The sequence below is a fragment of the Colobus angolensis genome, unplaced genomic scaffold, assembly GCF_000951035.1.
Source record: "Colobus angolensis palliatus isolate OR3802 unplaced genomic scaffold, Cang.pa_1.0 Scaffold14, whole genome shotgun sequence".
Taxonomy (NCBI): Eukaryota; Metazoa; Chordata; class Mammalia; order Primates; family Cercopithecidae; genus Colobus; species Colobus angolensis.
In genome coordinates this window covers 16219211-16243688 of record NW_012114488.1, presented here as the reverse complement: position 1 = coordinate 16243688, position 24478 = coordinate 16219211, and the positions used below count along the sequence as shown (strand labels likewise).

Here is a 24478-nt window from a genome sequence, read left to right as displayed (position 1 = left end):
GTATCCCCACATGGCCTGGGGCCTTGATACTCTCAAGGCTCAATTCACACTGACCTTTGTGGATGCCCCAGTCAGTGGCAGGAATTCCCTTGCATAAAATATTTTCTTACTCGGGCTGTTTCCCGCAGAGAAACACTTGAATTGCTCTGCGAGATTGCTGGGTAACCGTATCTACAGACCGCAGTAGAGCTGCCCTGAAATGCTGTGCTGGGTGGCTGGCTAGGCCCACGCACTAGCCAGAGGGTCTTGTGTCCACATACCAGGTTTTAGCCCTGGTGGTTCAAATTATGCCTCAGCAAAATGAATGTCTGCCATGGGTCTTCAGGATTCTGAAGCTAGCGAGAATTCCGGTAAACCGGGCGACTCATTGATTGACTTTCTGCCATGTGGCAGCCCACATGTGGGGTGGGGTTTCTTGGTGAGCCACACTCAGCGTCTTGCCCCTGTGGTGCTCAGGAAGTTTCATGAGAGGAGCCAACTGCTGTGACTTGTGTCTGCGGACCGTGAGATGAGAGAAATGCATGAAAAATTACTAATTTTCATAAATGTCCAGGGACCATAATGGGATGTATTAAGGAACCAAAGGTGTTAAATTTACAAAGGATTACTATAGCTTTGTTTTGAGACTTATTTTGACAAAACATTTCCCTGTTTTCTGAATCACACTTGTGTTTTCAAGTACTTGTAGGTATTGTATTATTATCTTAATTTTTTTTTTTTTTGAGATGGAGTTTTGCTTTTGTTGCCCAGGTCAAGTGATTCTCCTGCCTCAGCCTGCCAAGTAGCTGGGATTACAGGCGCCCGCCACCTTGCCCAGCTAATGTTTTTGTATTTTTGGTAGGGATGGGATTTCACCATGTTGGTCAGGCTGGTCTCGAACTGCTGACCTTGTGATCCACCCGCCTCGGCCTCCCAGAGTGCTGGGATTACAGGCATGAGCCATTGTGCCCGGCTATCTTAATTTTTTTGGTGATTAGTAGACTGGTCAAATACTGAACAGCTATCTGAGGAATTACCTAGGGCTGTGGGGTACTGTGCCAAGGAGCTGGATCTGTTTGGAGTCAGGATACACATGAGTGAATCAACATGAGATGTGGCCAGGGGAGCACGTGGGGCATTGCCAGATGGCGGATGGAGTCTGCAGGTGCTCCTGAGGCAGCGTGGGGAAGACGTGCGGGAACGTGCCCTGGTGCAGGCCTTGGTCTGACGTTCTCCTGCCTCTGCTCCCCAGCAAACAGCCACCGGACATCCAGCATCATATTTAAGTGTGATGAAGACGAGGACATTGGGAGGCCACAAGTCTTCAGTGAAGTGCGGGGGTGTGATGTGACATTTGAATGGAAAACAAAAGTTGTTTGCCCTCCAAAGAAGATGGAGTGCAAATTCATCCAGAAACACAAAACCTACGACCTGCGGCTGCTCTCCTCTCTCACCGGGTCCTGGTCCCTGGTCCACGACGGAGTCTCGTGAGTGCCTTCCCATCCACCCGCAGCACCACACCCTCAGCCGATGAGGGTCAGACTGCTTGATGATGGTTGGCTCTTGGGGTTGTAAAGATGGGAATACCACGCCCATGTGAGGCTGATGGCAGTTGAGCTGTGGCTGCTCCTGGAAGCAGCCCGCAGTGTCAGACCTGGCACAGAGGGTTATTCTGAGGTCAGAGTGGGGGCAGGAGCTTTGGTGCCCGGAAACGGAGCCTCTGGAACTGGAAGAACCTGGACTAACTGAGTTAGGCCGGGCTCAGTTTGCATGTGTGTAGCTCAGGTTGTGGGAGGTGTGTCGGTTTTCTTGGGTCTTTGGCAGGAGCTCCTTAGGCTTTGCTGGCTGGGGTCAGCCCACGGTCCTGACCACTCTGTGTGGGGAGCGCCGTCACCTGGCAAGGCATCACTGAGGAGCAGGGTCATAGACTCGGAGGGTTTAAGTGGCTCTAAGTAAGGTGGGAAACTTGCCAGGATCCCAGCCACTGCCTCTGCCAGCCCCAGAGCCCTTCTTTCTACCACGCCATGCTGTGTTCAGCGTGACCGCAGGTGTGGATACTCCACTCCGAGTGTGCCTGGGTGGTAAGCTCCCTTCTTCAGTGATGACTTCCTTTTGTCCTATTTTTTAATTGGAAAAGCTGTCTTAGTGCTACATTCAGTGATGGAATGGAGCCCTTAGTTATCAGAACCTTTCTCTGAAAGTAAAGCGAAGAGCCCTCCTGTGTCAAAGGCAGAGACGTCACTGCCTCCTGTTTCTTGCCCCTTTGTGTCGTTTTCTAGGTACTATATAAATCTGTGCCAGAAAATATATAAAGGGCCCCTGGGCTGCTCTGAAAGGGCCAGCATTTGCAGAAGGAGCACAACTGGTGACGTCCAGGTCCTGGGACTCGTTCACACGCAGAAGCTGGATGTCATAGGTAAGGCCTGTGGGTCCTGGTCCTTGGTTCAAGGAGGGGCATCTGAACCGGGAAGGTGAGGGTGTTCTCAGGATAGCAAGGAGAGTGAGCATATGCTTTGGTGGAAACCTCCAGATGTGATTGCCTGTCACTGTCTCACAGGCATTTTGGCTCTCCCGGAACATTAAAGTAAGTGCCGTTTTGTATTACGTGAGATTGCAGGTCCCAGTCTGTGTGTTTAGCGGGGTTCGGCTATCCCGGGAAAGTGCGTCTGTCCAGGGGGAGGTCTCAGAATGTTCAGTTCCTCTGAAGTTCTAGCTGTAGATCAAGTGCCTAAACTGACATAGACACACGTGTTCGTTGAGGCAAGCCAGACGATTGCATGAGGACTTGGTGCAGGTAGTTCAGGGCTACATCTTGGTAAAATGTCTTAACAATTTTGAAAATAGTAACGATGCTTTTTAATGGGAAATTGATCTTGTAGTTGGTTGGTGAGTGAAAGATGTTTTCTTTCATTATTTAAAGGCAGAAAATAGAGGTTCCTTAGCTTAAGAGCAATTAGGGTTTGTTGGAGGGACCAGTAAAGGAAAATACTCACCTTTGCCTCTTAGGCTGGAGTGGGGTTTCCTGAGCTGTCCCGATTCAGCTACAGGACTACTTCAGATTAGCTTGAGATGTTGAGATGGAGAAAGAGAATTCCGAGAAAACTACTGTCACCCTTGATAAAAATCACACGCAGACTCTGCAGGTTGGTAGTGGAGGGACAGCTGCCGTACAGGAAGTGGCGCCCAGGCCACCAGCCTGAGACCCCCCTCCCCAGGAGGTTCTGAACCGCTTTGGAGGTCAGTTATTGCTGCCACTCCCACACTGCCCCAGAGCGGGGAAGGAGGGAAGGTAGTGGAGGGTTGCTCTTTGCCCTGTCATGTTGCAGTACATGTGGGTATTCGACCAGTCTTTCCCCAGTGTCAGCCAACTGAAATCACTAAAACACTTAAGGCTTCACTAAAAGCTTGAGGCAGAAGGAGCACAAGAGAGTAGTGAACACAGGGAGTGACATGGAACTAGATCATCTGACTTCTCAGCGGTGACCTGCAGGCCGCCTCCATTTGGGGAGCCCCGTTTTGCAAGTCAGGCCTCGCCAGGCGGGAAGAGCTCTTGCTTTCTCCTGGGGCTGGCATTTGGCATCCTGAGCACCTGCTGACTGGAACGAGAAGTCATCTGGTGTCTGACGCACCAAGTGAGCTCTTAATCTTTGGCGCCAACGAGACAGCATGTAAGGACCACCACGGCGCCCCCACTGCCCACTTCGGGAACGGACCCCTGGGGGGTGGGAGGTAGACTTTTTGTTTCCGGAACCCACCTGTCTCAAGCAGCTGCGCTGAATGTACGTTTAATCCCCATGCGCTCCGTGGGGCAGTGTTGTCATCCGTTTCACAGACCGGGCCCCTGAGGCAGGCAGGTTGAGCCTCCTGCCCAATCGGTATGGGCTGTTTACACTACTGAAGTCTTTGCTTGTTTGATCCCATATGCCAGAAGTTTTAAAAATTTTCTGGAAAATAGTGGAATTCTTTCTTCCAAAATTTTACACAGAAGCCCAGCATTTAAAGCAAATTCAGCTGGAGCAGCTTTGAATTTGGGGCAGGGCTGAGAGCCTAGAGTCCCACCTCCCACCTCACCATCCTGCAGCCCCCAGCACGTCGGCCTGTGCCCTGTGGAAAACACTCGGGGAGTGGGCGCTGTGCCCATGTTACCTCCACCGCGTGCCCCTGCCTGGAAGAATCTGTGTGTGTGATCAGGGTGGAAGGCACATGCTTCCCCTGGACACCCCGCGCCATGCCCTGGAGACATCGTCTGTCCATGCAGCCAGGCTGGGCCTGGACCGTTCCCAGAACAGCCCCCGGGGCAGCCACGAGCAGCCTCTTGGCGGTGGCTTGAGAGTTGGAACCTGGCAGCCACGCTGCCGCAGTGATACTTGCAGCTTAAAGCGTATACTCGCTTTTCTCTCAGACCCTCCAGGTTCGAGGGTTCAGGCTTTTCTTTTAACGGGTCACTTTTAAAAGCAGACAGTGCTTGACTTAAAGCTAGAAGACCCTAGAAAACCACAGTTGGTCTCTGTTTCTGGCTTTTCACTTTTTCCATTCCCTGCTTTGTTATTATTGGGAGGCTCACCTGAGGGTACCTGTCAGGAAAGCACCTAATAGGGTACAGAAATTTTACACAGTCGGAGCAATCATGAAGGCTGCCATTACCGGGGGTCCCCCTGTTCACATGAGTTTGTTGGGCGCTTTCTATACATGCCTGAGACTAGCCCACTTTGGACAGTGTCCTGTTCTGCAGGGAAGGCCCTCGAGGCTCAGAAGCTTAGCAACCCAGGGCCACAAAGTGCGAGAGTAGGAGGGTTTGGGTTTGACCCCAGAACTTGGGCTGTGGCAATTGTGCGATGGGCCAGGTGGCCACCCCTGAGCATGAAAATGCAAGAACAGGTCGATAAACCTTTAGGGAGCCAAAACTTTATTTTTTCCTGGCCTTTAAACCAGATTTTTACTCCCAACTTGGAAGCTTCGTTTGTTTGTTTTTTTGTTTTTGTTTTTGAGACGGAGTTTTGCTCTCGTTGCCCGGGCTGGAGTGCAGTGGCGCTATCTCGATCTCGGCTCACTGTAACCTCCTCCTCCTGAGTTCAAGCGATTCTCCTGCCTCAGCCTCCCGAGTAACTGGGATTACAGGCATCTGCCACCGTGCCCGAATAATTTTTGTATTTATGGGGTTTCACCATGTTGGTCAGGCTGGTCTCGAACTCCTGACCTCAAGTGATATGCCCACCTTGGCTTCCCAAAGTGTTGGAATTGACAGGCATGAGCTGCTGCGCCTGCCTGAGGCTTTTTATAATGTGCTAGAAATAATGTCATTTCAATCGTTTGTGTGTTTCAGGTGACAAGGTGGTTGTCACGTACTCCAGAGGTTATCCGTGTGGTGGAAATAAGACTGCATCCTCCGTGATAGAATTGACCTGTACAAAGACGGTGGGCAGACCTGCGTTCAAGAGGTCAGGAGGCTGGGGGCTCAGAGCGGGACTGCGCAGTGAGCACACTGGAGGAATTCCTCCTGGGGGTTTTCACGGGCAGGTTTTGGCTGAGTGTTAGGAGGTCAGGGCCAGAGCCATTGATTGTGCTGTATTGGGCAGGGCTGCTCCAGGCAGGGAAGACCCCCAGATACAGTGCTGAGACACTGTTACAAGACCAGTGCAACTTCTCTGGGCTAGCTTGTCTCTTGAACTAGGTTTAGCACTGGCTGAGCAGTATTTAACTGGCCTCCACCTTTGAATGTCATGGTAGGAACAAAGGGGCGTTGATTTGTCCCACCCAAGGTGTCCAAGCAGCCTGGCTGGTACCCTCAGCAGCTGGGACCTGCATCTGCACCTGGGATGTGCTTGGATTAAGTTCAGGTTTTCCAGGCCACATTGCATCTGGTGCCAGGGAGAGCTTGGCCAACAGAGGGTGCACGTGAGCTGCTGTTTGTGAACAGAACTGATTCCTTCTAGACGTTCAGTTTGGAAAAGGGAAGACTCAGAAATTGCCAAAGGATTTAGGAATGTATGAGGCCGAGAAGCCTAAAAATCTAAAAATCTAGGAGCAAATTTGTCCAGGTTTTCAATGTTACGTGGTTTACAAATTTTAAAGAATTTATATCGAATGCCTGCATGTTTTGTCACATTACTGATGTGTGCACCACAGTCATCTTCCTTATCCATTGTGGTGATGAAAAGAAGTGAGTGAAATAACCATCCTTGCTCTGAGCTGCTGTCAGCGTTGAGTCAGGAAGTTCTGCATAGGCCTGCGCAGCCCGGGGAGTGGGGGCCTCGGGACGCAGCCCAAGTCTTGCAGCACCTTGACTGAAAGCCAGTGAGCTGCTTCAGGAGCTGTGCGGTGTTCATTGTTTTGCAGTCTTCCCTCGTGTCTGGCTGGGGAGGTGACTGTAGTCTGTGCTTCCCTCCTCCTAGGTTTGATGTCGACAGCTGCACTTACTACTTCAGCTGGGACTCCCGGGCAGCCTGCGCCGTGAAGCCTCAGGAGGTGCAGATGGTGAATGGGACCATCACCAACCCTATAAATGGCAAGAGCTTCAGCCTCGGAGATATTTATTTTAAGTAAGTAAAACGTTTTCCTTTTGAGCTGTGAAATGTGTTCAAAATTAAACCAGCAATGCAGCTCTCTCCCTATCGGGGAGCGCTGCAGGATAAATAGGTCTGTGTTTTAGTTACTGTTGCTGGAGTCGTCGTCATCTTTTGCTTAAACTGAGGAAAAGCATTACTCAACCATTAAGTTTTAACACCAAAGATGGTGAATTCTCGTGAGTGTAAAAATAAATCCCCCCTCCTCCTCCCTCACTTCATGATAAGCTCCGGTTGAGGCCGAAGCCTTCTGACATGTTTAAGCAGGAATCTTCTGGGCTTACCAGTGTTTAGAAAATAAGTTTCTCAGCAGTGGTTCTGGGGCTGCTCTGGGGGGCCGGTGGCCGAGGTGCACAGACAGGGCGAGGGCCATGTGGTGCTGGACACAGCACCTGAGGAAGGTGGATTAGCCCTCAGAGGGCAGAACTGGCTGGGGAGAGCCTCTTGAGATGGAAACTGGTGTCCTCAGAATCTCTGTGGGGTCACAGACATGCTGCCCTAGTGCAGGAAAGGAAGCGTCCTGGGGTCCTGCAGTGATTCTGAGGACTGAGGGTTTATGTCATGAATGTCTTCTTGAAGGACTTCCACGTCACTCAGGTCTTTTCTGTCTCTTCAGGCTGTTCAGAGCCTCTGGGGACATAAGGACCAATGGGGACAACTACCTGTATGAGATCCAGCTTTCCTCCATCACGAGCTCCAGAAACCCGGCGTGCTCTGGAGCCAACATCTGCCAGGTGAAGCCCGACGATCAGCACTTCAGCCGGAAGGTCGGCACCTCTGACAAGACCAAGTACTACCTTCAAGGTAATCCGCGGCTTCCCACACAGGGTCCACGTTAACTTCCTCCGAGGAAGGGGATTAACGTTTTCAACTAACTCCCTTCGGTTGAAATCGTGGACCCCTTTTAAAACAAAAACCATGGTCTAATTTCTTGCTTGTTAATGAATTTTGTCAAAATGAATCGAACGACACGTGTCAGACCTGAGCATTTCACTGTAGGTAAATTGTGTCTTAGTTAACAAATAAATGTAGAAAAAAACGAAAACCTGGTCTGATCCAGTGGTTCTGAGGTCCGGTGGAGGCTGAGCTGGGCACAGTCAGAATTACCTTTGATTTGGTTTTAGCCATGACACTTCCTTATTTTGGAATGCCAAATAATATTTGAGAAGGTAAGAGATTTTATATTTGTAAGAAGGATGAAAAGAAGCTGCCTCAAGTGTTAGGGTGTAGGTTAAAATCAACCAGGACGCACGGAGGGCAGAGTCCAGGGTGTGAAGGAAGGTTTTATACTGGCACTAATAAGGGTGTTGCCCTTTGTTCCCTCAAATAATCCTGAAAGGCTGCTTTTGTTTTGAACAGCTGGTCTTAACTATGTACCTTTCAGAATTTGATTTTTGAACTGTGTATGGATGTAATAACTCCTAAAAAAAAAAAATCAAGCGTGTTTAAAGAAAACCCCAGCCTGCTCTGATGTCAAAGAGCTGCCGGTCGGGTCCTCTGGGAGGGGAGAGTAGTAATAGCCGAGAAGGAGCGGGTGCCCCGTGCCCTGGTGCCGAGCGCATCCCCGAGAAGGAGCGGGTGCCCCGTGCCCTGGTGCCGAGCGCATCTCCACAACGGCAGCACCTGATGGAGGGAAGCTGGGTCAGCATCACTGCTCCTGGTCACAGATCGTAGACAGCGCCCCGGTGCATCTCGTAGCACCTGTGGCCCATGAATAAAAGTGAATGTTCTGCTTTCTGGGCGGGTTGATGATGGGAAAGTTGATCAGCCTCATTCGCTTGCAGAATTCCACAGCTCGGAGCAAGCACTCTGTGTTCCTCTGTTCTCTGCTTCCTCACGCTTCGGTGAATCCTCCAGTCATTCAGAATCAGATGTTGCATGTCACAGGTTGTGCCTTCTCTTGCTGTCCTCTTTCCCAGTGCTTGGTAAATGTTGATTAAAGGAAGGAAGAATTGTTTAAGGTTGTTTCAGAAGCCTTCAGGGGGCCCTATCACGCAGAGAAGGAAGGTCCAGGCTCTCTCTGACACAGCTGGAAGATGTCTGAGAGGCTTCGTGTACCAGGGCAGCCTTGCAAGCTGCTGCTCCCACACGTGCCTCAGCTATCAGTTTATTCACCAGCTCCCAAAGTCACCCTGTAACCTGGTGGGTTTACACGTGCTGCTCTTGGTGCTGGAATGCCTCGGTCCACCTTCCTCATCCATCCAAACTTACCTCCAGTGCCCCTCCTGGGAAGGCCACCTTCTCATAGCAGGGTGATGCCGCCTGGTGTGTCCGCAGGATTCCAAACCTACCTCCAGTGCCCCTCCTGGGAAGGCCACCTTCTCAGGATGACGCCGCCTGGTGTGTCTGCAGGAGTCTTCAGGCTCCACTGCGCCGCACTGGCCACTTGTGTGGTTCCACATGAGAACTTCCATGTTCACAAAGGGTATGTCTAGCAGACCTTTGAGGATCACCAATTTTCAGAGTGCTTCTGCATGCGCATTTAATCATTCTTGGTAAATAAAATCCCTTTCAGACCTTTTCACTTTCTTCATTCACCAGCCCCAGAAAGTAGCTTTAGTTTTAAGACCTCTTTTCATCTTTCATGAAGAAGTGAAATGTCTGCCTCTTCCTGAGGATTGCCATTCCTTCCGGGGGGCAGCAGCTGTCTCTCCTCAGGATGTGGAGCTGCTGGACGGTTTGCTCCCCCACACCAGCCCTGCAGAATGGTGCATTCGGCAGCCCCTGCTTCAGCTACTCCTAAGCGAGAGTAGGGGGCCCTCCCCTGCACCGCCTGTCTCTGGTCCCCATCTGTGTGTGGACAGGTCCGTCTCATACCCTGCACTCTCACCTCTGCATTCCTGGCACCCAGCAGCGCCAGCCACGAAGATTTTGAGCCAGTGACAAAGGTTGGGAGCAGCAGAGTTCATGCAAGGAGTCCACACAAGGGTTCCTCACTTCTGACACCAACAGCACACTGAACGGTTCCCAAGCCAACTTCAGATTCGCCCTTTCACTGTGACTCACAGAGCTCCCTGGAAGCAGTTATGCTCATAGTTACGATTTACTGCAGCAAAAGGATATAGGTTAAAATCAACCAAGATGCACACAGGGCAAAGTCCAGGAGGGAATCGAACGCAGAGTTCCCACCAGCTGTCCCGTGGAATCAGATGTGTTGTGTTCCCAGCACCCATGTGTGGCAGTGCACATGGAGTATCGCCAGCCGGAGGTGCTCTCCCGAGCCTTGGTGTGCAGAGTTTTTCCCGGGGCTCTGACATGAGCAGGATTGGTCAGTTGATTGCTCAGGTACTGCATGGCCAGCCCCTGCTCCATATCATTAGCCAAGGACCATGGCCATTTCTCTTTTTGGGCAAGGTTAAATTCTTGCCTTCCCTCCTATCACCGTTGCTTCTGGCACCATTGCTCCTGGAGGAGCTCCTGGCACAGTGGTGGGGTCTCAGGCCTCCACCTTACTGCGCAACGAAGAGCTTGAGGAGATCAAGAAGGAGACTGGCCTTTCCCACAGTCAAATCACTCACCTGTGCAGCTGGTTTGGCAACCTGGACGAAGGAGAGAACAAGACGTTTTCCAGGGTATTCCAGAACTTACCATCAACCCAGTGGGGAACTGGATCATCAATGCCTTCTTTCCAGAGGGAGAGGACCAGGTAAACTTCCGTGGATTCCTGCAAACTTTGGCTCATTTCCGAACCATTGAGGATAATGAAAAGAGCAAAGATGTGAACGGACCTGAACCACTCAACAGCCGAAGCAACAAACTGCGCTTTGCTTTTCGACTATATGATTTGGATAAAGATAACAAGATCTCTCGTGATGAACTGTTAAAGGTGCTGTGCATGATGGTCCGAGTACATATCTCCGATGAGCAGCTGGGCAGCATCGCAGACAGGACCATTCAGGAGGCTGATCAGCGTGGGGACAGTGCCATATATTTATCACAGACTTTGCTAAGGTTTTGGAGAAGGTGGATGTAGAACAGAAAATGAGCATCCGATTTCTTCACTAAAGGACAGACAGCAAACTATTCCTTGCGATCTAGTATTTAAGAACTGGAACTTGGCAGTCCTTCTGTCCACCAGCCCTACCTCTACCCCATCATTCTGTTTCTCCCAAAGTACTACTGCTGTTGCATGACAACCCCAAATAGGTTCTGTCAACACAAACCTGCCTTTGGTCTATAAACAGGGCATTACAGAATGGTACACCCAGTCTATTTCTGCTCAGTATCTATTCACCAGTTCTTCACTTATAAATATTGTCTTCCTCTGTTCTGCTGCTGAAAGCCACACATCCATCCAGTCTGAGAAAGTAAGATAGAAAATCATGCCGAGGAACAGGCCAGCAAAACTCTTTCACTGGATATAGGCTACACCTGCTGCCTTCCCTCCAGCGAGTCTAGCAGCATGCTTCTCCATCCTTTTTGTATGTCCTTTGCTTCCCACTTAGGTGTACGTTCAACATACTGTTCACCTAGTCATGGAGTCTTTCTGCTTTTCGTGAAGCCTCAGAATCTCCTCTGTTCTACTTGGCACCCCAAGCTATGCCTGGTATTGTATTTCTGACTTGGCACGATAGTTCAGTGGTCTGGCAGTTTTTATCTACCCTCGTTATTAAATGGGCCTCTGGGATGTTGCCTCTCCAGGAGCCTTTTGGTAACCAACACTTCCGTCAGGAGTATGAGATCATCCTGTGCACTGTGCTCCGTCATCAGAGGGCTGCTGGGTGGAGATATTCGTGAAAGGTGGCCTTGGAGAGAGGTGTGGAGTCAAGGTCTTCTGGGTTGCTTGTCCACATCACTCTACTTCTGGCCTGTGATTCTCAACTTTGTACCCATGTGGTGTCTCTTGTTAGTGCAGTGTTGACTATTCAAAAAGTAGCAATATGCCTGCAGGTTTGTTTAGTCTTGAGACACCATTACCACCAGAACGGCTGCTCTGACAATATGCTTGGGGACTTCCTCATGGCCTTTGAACAAGGAGGCTGTGCACCCTGTAAAGCCTCCTGTATTCACACCTCTGCTGCATGGTTTATGCCTCAGTGTTTTGTGCACTGGAATGCTTTTCACTTGATGTTTCCAAGTTAGAAAGATTAGTGTTAAGGAAGTGCCTAACTTATCCCAGTCCAAAATATTTGAAGATTGTTCTCTGTGTCTTGAAGTTTTGCACAAAATTCTTTATGAATTTTACACTTGTCAGATGTTAATGCTGGAAGCCATAGTCCGCTCCTGATACAAGTCCAAAGCATTGACTGTTGTGTCATTAGCTCCCTGGTTACATTGGTTTCCCAGCTCCTCGTGTAGACCACTGTTGATCCCTTAGAAACAAGAGGTCTGGCACTAGTAGCACAACCTAAGGTGGCGTTCCAAGTCTTTGAGCAAGTCACAGCAACTTTTCTTGCCAGAGTCAGCTTAGTTTAGACTTCAGTGGTTCAGGCCGTTGCCATCCTAATGTATGTCTCTGTGCATCTGTTCATTCACATATCTGCCGTTGGCTGACTTTCTTGACTCATTGCTTGCTTGCTTGTTTCCTTGCTTTGGAAAACTATTGGAGATGTGTACATCAGTCTTTAGGAAGGGGATTGTTAAAAAAATACCACTGCAAAGCGATGGAAAGGGGTGGAGAACAGGGGAGTAGCCAGGCTGGATGGCGCAAATATAAATGAATGAGGAATTCTTTATGAAGTATCAGTTGGACTTTGTGATCAAGTGTTGTAATACAGGAATTATATAGAAAGAGAAGAATATCTGATACTGATAGATACTTCAGAGGCTCCTTGATTTGCATATTTGCATAATTAAAATTACAGCCTTTCCCTTCTTTTGGCTGCACAGCAGACTGTTCTAATCCACGGCTGTGCCTTACTGTTCCATTAACATGTATCTTCAGTCCATCAATAAATGCTCGTGGTCAGAACAAAACACTGAGTAAGGGCAGGGCTCTATCAGTGTGCATCGAGTGGCCTCGGAAGCTGTGGACAGAGTGGGTGTGGGACATGGGGTGAAGTCTCTTCTGCCTGATTTCAAGTCTTTGCAAACTTTTTAGACCATAAGGAGCTAAGCTCAGTCTGCGCGTGAAAATTGATGGTGACATGCCGCGTGTGCCCTTCCTGTTTGACAGACGGCGATCTTGATGTCGTGTTTGCCTCTTCCTCTAAATGCGGAAAGGATAAGACCAAGTCTGTTTCTTCCACCATCTTCTTCCACTGTGACCCTCTGGTGGAGGATGGGATCCCCGAGTTCAGTCACGAGACGGCCGACTGCCAGTACCTCTTCTCTTGGTACACGTCAGCCGTGTGTCCTCTGGGGTGAGTATGACATCCGGACGCTTAGCATTTGTACCCCACATCCTCCCTTGAAAATAAGTGTATGTGTGTGTTTTCCCCAATGTTTTCTCGTGAAATATTCAGAACATGCACCAAAAAATAGAGCAAATGATAGAAGCAGAGCCTACATAGTCAGTGCCCCGCTCCAGAGCTTGTCAGCATCCTGCCGCTGATTTTTGGTCCATGGCTGCGTCACCTCCCACCACCCCCAGTAGCAGTGTCGTTGTTTTCCTTCGTGTGTACCGTGCCCCGAATAGGGTCCAGTCAGGGTGCCCCAGCTCTGTCCCTCCACGCCTTTCCCATTGCTGCCTCCCTTTCCTTAGCTCCTGGGAGGCAGGTACTGGTAGTGTCTCCTCCTTGTAATCCTGGAACATCTTTTGTGTCCTAATACAAATGATTGTATGGTAAAGTTTCACTTTGATTTGAGTGTAGTATTTTTATGTTTGAATGAATGGAAAGCTTACTCTGCAGATTTGGAGAATCAACATGGGCACAGAGGCAGCAGTTTCTGCTCTGAAGGAAGGTGGCACCTCCATTGGCTGTCTTGTGTCTCACAGCTGTTTTATACTTTGCCATGAATAACATGTTGTCAGTTGCTTTCCTCTTGGATTTATTGTCTTGTGTCACCCCGCCCACCATTTTATTTATTTTTATTTTTTATTTTTTTGAGACAGAGTCTTGCTCTGTCACCCAGGCTGGAGTGCAGTGGTGTGGTCTCAGCTCACTGCAACCTCTGCCTCAGCCTCCTGAGTAGCTGGGATTACGGGCATGCGCCATTATGCCCTGCTAATTTTTGTATTTTTAGTCGAGTTGGAGTTTCACCACGTTGGCCAGATAATCTGGTCTTGAACTCCTGACCTCAGATAAGCTGCCTGCCTTGGCCTCCAAAAGTGCTGGCATTATAAGCGTGAGCCGCCATGCCCGGCCTGGCCCACCATTTTACATAAGCTTTTCATTCTCTGTCCTGAGACTTTAAGATCAGGGGAACATGAATTCTTTTCATGTAATTGTTTCCTTCATGCCTTGTAAAAGGGACCGTAGAGTCAGCAGATGGCAGTGGTAGGGGTCATGGGGGAATAAAGATCACACATTTTACATCTTAAATCAGCACTCCTCCCGCCCACCCTTAACAATGGACATGAGCTCAGCAAAAATCAGCTTTGTCCTGTGCTGTTCAGGGCTGTGTACTTAGGGATCCTTAGCTGCACAGTCAAGGAAAGAGGCTTTTGGTTGAAATTTCACTTGTGGTATTTTCAGCTTTTGAATGTTTATAGTGTTCCAGTGAGGTCATTACAAAATGAAAGGATTAAGACTGGAAGTTCTTCCTGAAAGAAGCAAAATGTGAATTTTCATAAAAGATAAAACCCAGAAGTGAACTTTCCCTGCGTTCTCTGTCATTGAGAGGCTACAACTGCCATGAGGTGAATCCTGCCTCCTGACATGGCAGCTGGTCTTCTGTGTGGGTTTGAGGGACCAGCCCAGGCTGGGATCCTGTCCGTGTTGAATGTTTAGAGTTGGACTTCTGTGAGTGGGAAGAGCACCGTTTATAGGGCTTTGGTGTTTGACTCTAAAACCAGAGAGGAAGATTCTCCAGGAAGCCTCACTTTCATGATGTTCAGAACATCAGGAATGGGAGTTATTTAAATCCCTTAGCACACTGACGAAGTAATAAGGACTTTCAAAAAAAGAAACAGAAGTTGAAACCAAGAGCAAAAACTCAGATGGTAGATTTTGAAGGATGCAGGTACCAGCCGGGGGTGATGTGGAATAGTGCCTGAGATGTTTTTCTTCCCCAAATGTTATCGGTGTTGTACATTGTAAAATCATGTAAGTATGGCCAGATGTGGCTCACGCTTGTAATCCCAACATATTGGGAAGCTAAGGTGGGCAGATCACTTGAGGTCAGGGGTTCTAGACCAGCCTGGGCAACATGGTGAAACCCCGTCTCCACTAAAAATACAAAAATTAGGCGTGGTGGCACGCACACCACAAGATGGCGTCACTGCACTCCAGCCTGTGTGACAGAGCAAGACTAGATCTGAAAAAAAAAAAAAAAAAAAAATGTAACTATAACAAACAGGTAGCAATGATCGCCCTAATAGATGACCATTTTTAGTTCTTTTAGCTATTTCTTCTGGAATTCACCTCAATATTTTAAATTAACATCCTTTATCTCATCTGTTGACTTCCTGCAATAGTAGATGAAGATAGAGCTCTCTTACACCTTCCTCCTACTTTCCAAAAATGGTTCTTTCACAATATTTGATTAAAGTCAAAAAACTTACACAAAGTTAAAAGACAGGCATCTACAGATGGAAGGGGCATGCTGTGTGCCCGGCACAGTTAATGATGACAAGACCCGCCCACTTATGAAATACCAGGAGAGCAGGTACAAAGAAAAGACTGTAAAAGCTTCAGGGGAAGCTAATTTGTTGCATTAGAAAATAATTCAAGAAAGATTAAAATACTGGAAATCCTCACTTTATATCATCGATAGGTTCTTGGAAACTATAACGATGTATAGTGAAACCAGTTTTTTTTTCTCATCAACTTTATAATAAGACAGTTTTGAAGGAAATGATGTTATTCCAGGACCTCCTGTAGTCGCTTCACAGAAGGCTGCAGTTTCAAGGAACCTGTCAGCGACCCTATGAGGACACAGTGTACTGAGCAACAGTGGTGTCTGAGCTGAGAGGGGTGGCAGAGTTCCCGGCTTTTAACATTTCTTACAGTGATAGCATCGTATGAAAGTAAAACCATTTTCTTGAAAGAAAGGAAGGAAGGGAGAAAAGGTAGAGTCCCTAATTGTTTGGAAGACATACTGTTAGACTTCCTGTCTTAGTATGCATGCCAGTATTTCAAGAATAACCACTAAAATAATATAAATATAGTATGTAACTTCCAAAGCAGTGGAGAAGAAAAGGAAAAGTAAAAATACTTAAATCCCCAAAGAAGACAAGGAGAAAAACAAAACAGAAATCAGACAAGTAGAAAGTTCAGCCTAATATGGTAGAAATAAATCTAAATATATCTATACTCATTAAGTATAGCTTGACTAAACTTGTCAGTTCAAAAACAAGTTGTCAAATTGGATTTCAAAAACAACTCTGTTAACACGGAACATGCCTAAAACAAGGATAGAGAAAAGACCAAAGTCAAAGGATAAGAAAAGATACACCAGAAAATAATCTGGAAGAAAGCTGCAGTAGTTACGTTAATATAAGATAAAATAGGATATTAAAGAAAAATATTAGGGATAAAGAGAGTCATTATAATTTTAAAAGGGCTCATTTCCTAGGAAGATACAAGAATCCTAAACTTCCTTCTACCTGATAAAAAAGCCTTGATACATACAGCAGAAATTGACAAAACCACACACAAGAAACAACGACAAATCCCCCTCGCTTAGTGATTGCTGGGTTAAGTAGACAAAGAGTAAAGCTTTTTTGGAAGATTGAGACAGCGCAGTGAAAAGCAAGATTTAATAGACGTGCATAGAACACTGTTCCCTGCAGCGGGAGAACGCTGTTTTCCCAAGCTCACATCAAACACTTAGAAAACTTTATCAAAAATTAACCATGAAGCAGGCAAATCAGCAATTTCCCTTTTTTTTTTTTTTTTCTTTTGAGACAGAGGCTTGCTCTTTTGCCCAGGCTGGAGTGCAGTGGCGCGATCTTGGCTCACTGCAACTTCCGCCTCCCGGGTTCAGGTGATTCTCATGCCTCAGCCTCCTGAGTAGCTGAGATTATGGGTCTGTGCTACTACCTTCTGGCTAATTTTTGTGTTTTTAGTAGAGATGGGGTTTCACCATGTTGGCCAGGCTTGTCTCAAACTCCTAACGTCAGGTGATCCACCTGCCTCAGCTTCCCAAAGTGCTGGGATTACAGGCCTGAGCCACTGTGCTCAATCTAAGTCAGCAAATTTCTGACTGATGCAATTAACTACATACATGATGCACTTAAGTTAGGAACCAAGAATAAACAACTGAAAAGTAGAAATACATTTGAAGACTAAAACCCACTTCTGAATAATCCATGGTCCAAAGAAGAAATCAAAGGTAGAAAGTAAAATACGCTTAGAACCGAGTGATAATGTGTCTCTTGGATGCATTTCGAGTGGTCCTGAGTGGCTGGAGCTACTTCTGGGTGAGTGGGTTTCTGGCTTGGAGGGAGATGTCTGCAGAGCTCTCAGACCTGTCTGTGGAGCGTGGTGGTGCTTTTGCCTAGAACTGGACACTGGGCTCTCCCTGTGATTTCTTGTCTGGCTGATGTTTTGGACTGTTTGGCTTAAGCTGAACTTAGACTGAGAGCCGCAGCCCTTGCGGCCGCGCGGGCAGGTTGGCCTGTTGCCCTCAGACTCAGTTCTTTGAGCAGCCAGCATCTTCAGCAGCGCCAGATGAGCCTCGCTGGGGTTGCCTGTTATCTCAGGCAGCACAAGAGGAATTGCTGTTTATGTGATCCTGTTCCTGTGTGTGTGGCCCCAAATGACAGAGGGCCAGAGAGATTAGAAGTGTCAAGTTGTTATACTCTTGAGTGTCATGTGGCTCTCTGAGCGCCAGCGCAAAGGGCAGTCTCCGTGGTGGTTTCTCATTTTCTATTACTATTGTCCTGACTCTGCTTGAGTGTTTGATGTCATGGAAATGCACTGCTTTTTCCCACAAGTGTGCATGTGGGTCTTGGGTGGGAATGGTGAACACCGTTGGTGAGGCAGCTGGTGTGCTCCGAGAGCCTTCTCCTGGGATGGAGCAGGCTTGGAGAGAGGAGACGTGTCGGGGGCTATGCTGGGCTGTGGCTGTTCCCTGGGCCCCACCCTGATCTGTGGCCACCCCTGGACCCTGTCCTGGCCTGTTTCTAAGGCCCCCTGGGCCCCTTACCTGTGGAGATGGTATCTCACGGCGGGCTGTGCTCACTGCTTCCAGAAGAAATTCCAAGAGGACAGAGCTTTGACCCTGGAGAGAAGTGTGGTGCTTTGGGACAGCCTCTGCCCCAGCCTGGTCCTGCTGTGGGTTGGGCCACCTAGAGGGGGCCGCGTCCCTCCCGCCTGTCTCCTCTGTGTTTGGGTGAATGACAGTTCATGGAGCTGGAAGCAGTGCTTCCTTGTCTGTTTTCTGACAACCCTGCCCCAAACTCATCATCAGGAACTTTTTGCAGCCCTTTTCCATGTGGAGCGGGCCTCGTGGCCTTGTTTTCTGGGCAGGAATAAGAATCACATGGGGTTGGGAAAGTCAGAGCTGCTCTTGCCCTGGGGACTCAGGTCTCAGGTTGTGGCCGTGGCGGCAGGACCGCCCTGTGACACGGCTCCTTTTCTGTGACGTCCTTGCAGGGTGGGTTTTGACAGCGAGAATCCTGGGGACGACAAGCAGATGCACAAGGGGCTGTCGGAGCGGAGCCAGGCGGTCGGCGCGGTGCTCAGCCTGCTGCTGGTGGCACTCACCTGCTGCCTGCTGGCCCTCCTGCTCTACAAGAAGGAGAGGAGGTGAGTGGGTGCAGGGCGAGGTGGGCTGGGTGGATGCACGCCTCCCATAGCTCATCTTGACTCCGTTTTGTGGGGTTTTATTGACTTATTTACGTACTTGTTTTTGAGCCCTACAACAGCAAAGGTCTGAAGTTCTTAGTTCCAAACTCCCTGGAAGCAGCCCCCGGTGTTGTGGTTTTTAAAACGCCTTCTTTTCTGCCTGACCATGCCTGACACCGCCGCACGTCACCCGTGCCTGTGTCTTCTAGGACCGTGGTCCTTTGTGTCTGAAGTTGGGTAGAACATTAAACGGCATCTTTCATGGGTGCCTTTTCCCACTGAGCAGCTGACCCCTCTGCCCTCCCCACGTCATAAAAGCAAGAGTTTATTAGGCACCTGCTATGTACCAGCTAGGATGCCATCCTTTTGCCCCACTTTGCTGGGCGAGAGGACTTGTCATGTGACTGTCAAGCAGATTTTCACATCAGGCATCAGTGTTAGTGGCTCTGGCCTGGGGGCAGGAGCTGGCCAGCTCAGGTGTTCCCTGCTGCCACTGTCATTTGCCAGCTGAGCCACAGGCCAGTGAGAGAGGTGGTCAGAAAGTACCAACTGTGGAGGTTGCAGTGAGCCAAGATCGCACCGCTGTACTCCAGCCTGGGCAACAGAGTGAGACACTGTCTCAAAAAAAAAAAAAGTACCGACTGTGGCCCTTCACACCCAAAATGCAGAATGGGACAGAAGAAGGTCTGGGCCGGGAAGGGCATGTGATGTCCGTCCCTGTGAGCCACCATCGGGCAGGCTTCGGGGCGGCGGACCGGCGTGGTCCTGTTAGAGTCGTATGAAAGTCCTGTGAAAAAGTCCTTGCCCAAATGTTAAGTTGCTCTAGGGGGCCCTCTGCTGTTGGATTCCAAAGCCCATGTTCTTTCCACTCAGTCACAGCAAATACCTTAGGGTATAACCTATCACGGCGGCTGCTTATTTGTCATTCAGAATGTGGGAGAAATGCAGCCAGCCCCCTGGTGGTGCAGATGGGGGCAGGGCTGGCGGGGCTGGGGCTCTTGCTCTTGCCCTCTCCACCCTGGAGTAATGATTGTCTCCTTTTTATTTTATAGGGAAACAGTGATAAGTAAGCTGACCACTTGCTGCAGGAGAAGTTCCAACGTGTCCTACAAATACTCAAAGGTAGTTTTCTGTGGCGAGTCTCTTGAGGGCCTGCCTCCCCGGCCCGCGCGTGCTGCGCTGTCCATGCTGTGCTCACCAGGGATGAGGAGGAAAGCAGTCGCAGGCAGACTGGAATCCAGAAGGGAAAGCAGCACCCGTTGCCTCCGCCGCTTATCCCAGCACATTTTTTTTTTACTTTTTTTGCCCTCAAGTTTCTCTCGTGGTTACAACTGATTTCTTTGCAGTATTTAATGTTTAGGTTGTTTCACTGTTTTTGGCTGTTCTTTAAAAAAAACACACACGGTAGTGAAGGTAGTTGTGCATCTAGCATTTGGATGATTTCTTTCAGATAAATTTCCAGAAAAGAGGCATTGTCTGGACCAAAGGACATAATGTTTGTGGTCTCAATGGGTGATGATGAATTGCTTTCTAAAACTAGGCTTTTGACTCGAGTCCCTCCTTTGACTCTCCTCCACTGCCATGCAGTGGGTACCTTTCAGTCGATGAGTAACCCGGAAGAGCCCCCTCTCCCCCAGCGCAGCTGGTGGGTCACTGGTCTCCTTTTTGGGTCCAGGCCATCCTGAACGCCTTCTGCTTGGCCCCACCCTTGGCTGTGAGGATCCTGCCAAATGGCCCCACTGTCACCCTCCCAAACTCTCCTGCCTTGGTGCAGTTTCATTAGGAACAGGAAGGTGTTGCCAGCCCTGGTCTTCCTTTCCCTGCGAACTGGAGACGCAGTGACCGTGAGGACAGTGGGCCAGTTCTTCCCCAGCTCGTGCCAGCAGAGGGCATCCCTGATAGGGTGGATGGTGGAACAGAGTGGGGTCTCTGAGGGAGCTCACGTGGTCTCTGCTGTTGATCCCTGGCAGGTGAACAAGGAAGAAGAGACAGATGAGAATGAAACAGAATGGCTGATGGAAGAGATCCAGCTGCCTTCTCCACGGCAGGGAAAGGAAGGGCAGGAGAACGGCCATATTACCACCAAGTCTGTGAAAGCCCTCAGCTCCCTGCATGGGGATGACCAGGACAGTGAGGATGAGGTTCTGACCATCCCAGAGGTGAAAGTTCACTCGGGCAGGGGAGCTGGGGCAGAGAGCTCCCACCCGGTGAGAAACCCACAGAGCAACACCCTTCAGGAGCGTGAGGACGATAGGGCAGGGCTGGTCAGGGGTGAGAAGGTGAGGAAAGGGAAGTCCAGGTCTGCACAGCAGAAGACAGTGAGCTCCACCAAGCTGGTGTCCTTCCATGACGACAGCGACGAGGACCTCTTACACATCTGACTCCGCAGTGCCTGCAGGGGACACGGAGCCACGGGACAGCCAAGCACCTCCAACCAAATAAGACTTCCACTCGATGATGCTTCTATAATTTTGCCTTTAACAAAAACTTTCAAAAGGGAAGAGTTTTCGTGATGGGGGAGAGGGTGAAGGAGGTCAGGCCCCACTCCTTCCTCTTTGTTTACAGTCATTGGAATGAGGCATGGCTCAGATCGGCCACAGGGCGGTGCCTTGTACCCAGGCTTTTGCCCCAAGTCCTCATTTAAAAGCGTAAGACCAGACGCATCTCAAAACAGAGGGCTGCATTCAAAGAAACCCTTGCTGCTTTAGGCCCGATAGGGTATTTAACCCCGATATATTTTAGCATTTTAATTCTCTCCCCCTATTTATTGACTTTGACAATTACTCAGGTTTGAGAAAAAGAAAAAAAAGAAAACAGCCACCGTTTCTTCCTGCCGGCAAGGGTGTAATGCACCGGTTTGTCCATCCTGAGATGGCGAGGCTGTCGGTGTGCGGGACAGTTTCCGGTGGGATTTTGAACTGGTCATTAGTGTGTCCCCTGAGTTGGAGCTCATTCTATCTCTTTTCTCTTTTGCTTTCTGTTTCTTAAGGGCACACACGTGCGCGCACACACACACACACATACGTGCACAGGGCCCCTGAGTGCCTAGGTTTTGGAGAGTGCGCCTGTTCTATGCCTTTAGTCAGGAATGGCTGCAGCTTTTTGCATGACATCTTCAAGCCTGGGCGTACACAGCACATTTGTCAGTATTTCTTTCGCCGGCTGGTGAATTCAAACAACCTGCCCAAAGATTGATTTGTGTGTTTGTGTGTGTGTGTGTGTGTGTGTGTTTGAGTGGAGTTGAGGTGTCAGAGAAAATGAACTTTTCCAGATTTGGGGTATAGGTCTCATCTCTTCAGGTTCTCATGATACCACCTTTACTGTGCTTATTTTTTTAAGAAAAAAGTATTGATCAACCATTCGACCTATAAGAAGCCTTAATTTGCACAGTGTGTGACTTACAGAAACCGCATGAAAAATCATGGGCCAGAGCCTCAGGCCTAGCGTTGCACTTGGCCTCATGCTGGAGGGAGGCCGGGTGGGCACAGTGTGGAGGAGGAGGGAGGCCGGGCGGGCACGGCGTGGAGGAGGAGGGATGCGCTGCTGGTGTTCTTATTCTGGCGGCAGCGCCTTTTCTGCCATATTTAGTGAATGACTTTTCTCGCATTGTAGAATTGTATATAGACTCTGGTGTTCTATTGCTGAGAAGCAAACCGCCCTGCAGCATCCCTCAGCCTGTACCGGTTTGGCTGGCTTGTTTGATTTCAACATGAGTGTATTTTTTAAAATTGATTTTTCTCTTCATTTTTTCAATCAACTTTACTGTAATATAAAGTATTCAGCAATTTCAATAAAAGATAAATTATTAATTGGGTGTTACAGTTTTTTCCTTGATAGTGAGACGTTCCCAAGCGAGTTGCCCGTCTGCCTGCCTGTCTTTTCTTTCTGTTAGGTGACTGAGTTTGGGTTTTTGACTCTGGTGTTCTCATTGACCCTTTGTGAGGAGCACTTTCCTTTTTCTCTGGAGTCTCCTGGTCATAGGTGTTAACTTTGGGTCTAATCTGCCTCCCCTCAGCTCTTTCTAGATCTGATTTCTTTACCTTCTCCAGGCCAACCTCGAGGTGTGGTCCTGTTCATCAAAACAATGAACATGGAGTTCAGAGTCCAGTGAGACAATAAAGCTTTTTTGTGTGCAACCTAATCTAACATGGGAATGTTTTCTCTTGAGTAAGCTCACTGAGTTTTCCATCTTAAATTACTCAGCAGTGACTGAGAGCTTACCTGTATGTTAACCTGGAAACAGGAAATTACTCCAGTGTTAAAAACAAACCTCTTAGACTCAACATCCTATCCTCCATCTCTTTTTTTTTCCCCATAGAGTCCAAAAACCTCAACCATCTAATTTTTCAATTATCCAATTGGGGTTACCTTTTTAAAAAAGTTACTCTTGAGGACTTCGCAATACCTTTCCTGAGGAAGACATGTCAGGTCTTCTAAAAGTTTATGACCAAAGAAAGACTGTGGTCCTCAGGCGTTCTCCCCAGGGGGCTGTCCTCCAGGCCGTTCCCACCTCCTGCTAAGACCATGGGGAGCCCTCTCTGTAAGGAGCGGCATATGCAGGGACCTGCCCGTCCCCTTGGTAAGCTGGATGGCAAAGAGGCGTGTTGTCTGCACCGCTGGCTGCCTGCTAATGTCGCCGTCAGTGGGGAAGGAGAAGTGACAACATGTTTGAGTGCGTTTGCTTTGACTCTTAAAAACCCAAGCCTCTGAAAAAAGAGTAACTACTTGCCAGCTGTTGTTACAGATGATATTTTTAGGAAAAAATATCATGTGACAGCAAATCAGAATTGGACTCTTCAGAGAAATGATTTTATTGATGGAGTACAACCTGGGTATTCAGCTTCCTTTTAACAAAATTTTCTGTGCCCCTTTCTTGAGACTGTCCATGAATGACAGAGACATAGAATAAGAACTGGCGTGCTAAAGATGGAACAGGCAAACCCCACACCAAGGAAATCCATGGTGAAGTGGAAATCTGGTTCTTAGGAACATTTTAAGAGCATCTGAAGCCTGTACTTCACCAACCCTAAAATAATACATGACATGAGATGATTCCCCAGGAAGGAACATATAGACTGGAGACAACATACAGACATTAGAACTTACAGGACAACTCTTTCCCTGAATCATTTGAGACTAAGTTCCCTCCCATCACCAGGCATTCCTACAAACGAGGACCTTCACACGACTGAGATACCACCTGGTGATTAAAGAACACTTTGGGCTGGTCCGATCCATTGTACAAGTTAAAGGACTGATGGGTACACAGATCTTACCCCTGTTGGCGATCGGGTCACAAGGGCCAGTGTGTGTGTCACCAGGAGGTCATATGGACAAGACTGGATTTCTGGAAATTACCGACTCTGAAGAATCCCGTGGCTCAGGGAGGTGCACTCATGCCCTTATTTCTCTGGCTCCACTCTGTTGAGTCGTCGTTTTTTGGCCTCTTGTGCCCTTGAGTCATACTTGCTATCAGTTCTGGACATTGTTCTATGAGAATGGGGTCAACGGGCAGGTGGTGCAGGTGAGCTGTGTGTGCAAGGCGGCAAGATTGCCATGTTGAGTTGGGGACAGTGTGGCCCGGGGGTGTTGGATAGGTAAGGCAGAAGCAAGCCCAGAACTTGGAGCCTGCTGTGACTGTCGCAGTAAGGATTTTGAACTTGTCCTGAAAGCAGTTGAGAGCTGTGGAAGGGCCAGATTCAGCTTTTGAGAAGGATAGTCTAGAAGAAAGTAAAGAGATGGAGACACTTCAGCATCCAGATGGGAAGTTGGGCATGGGAGCCGTGGCTGTGCTGAGCTGAGAAGCCTCAGACTGCAGCTGCACCCAGGCAGGCAGATCTTGCCTGCTGCTGGCCCCCTCCAAGAGCACAGGAAGGCTTGAATCCACAGCCCCAGGAGGGCAGGGCTTCCATCAGCTCCATGGAGTGTGCAACCCCAGCCATGCCTCCCTGCTGCAGCCAGCATGATGGCAGCAGCTGCTGCCATCATTTCCCCCTCTGAAGAGGTACACCTGACTGCTGTTAGGATAGGGACGATAACCACTCTTAACTGCTTCATGCTGACAAGGGGCATTGTTTTGGGAAAACAACAGTCAATTCTCTC

General features: G+C 48.9%; 1 protein-coding gene across 1 annotated transcript in view; it reads left to right on the top strand.

Annotated features, from left to right (window-relative positions):
* Positions 1-22185, top strand: part of IGF2R (insulin-like growth factor 2 receptor) — a 111641-nt gene extending 89456 nt beyond the window's left edge. Inside the window, exons 39-47 of the mRNA XM_011934995.1 lie at positions 1232-1466; positions 2259-2395; positions 5303-5417; positions 6372-6518; positions 7159-7346; positions 12658-12844; positions 18185-18337; positions 19429-19498; positions 20347-22185. Coding sequence (XP_011790385.1) covers positions 1232-1466; positions 2259-2395; positions 5303-5417; positions 6372-6518; positions 7159-7346; positions 12658-12844; positions 18185-18337; positions 19429-19498; positions 20347-20757 — 1643 coding nt within the window. The 3' untranslated portion in view covers positions 20758-22185. The remainder of the gene's footprint in view (positions 1-1231; positions 1467-2258; positions 2396-5302; positions 5418-6371; positions 6519-7158; positions 7347-12657; positions 12845-18184; positions 18338-19428; positions 19499-20346) is intronic.
* Positions 22186-24478: the final 2293 nt, after the last annotated feature.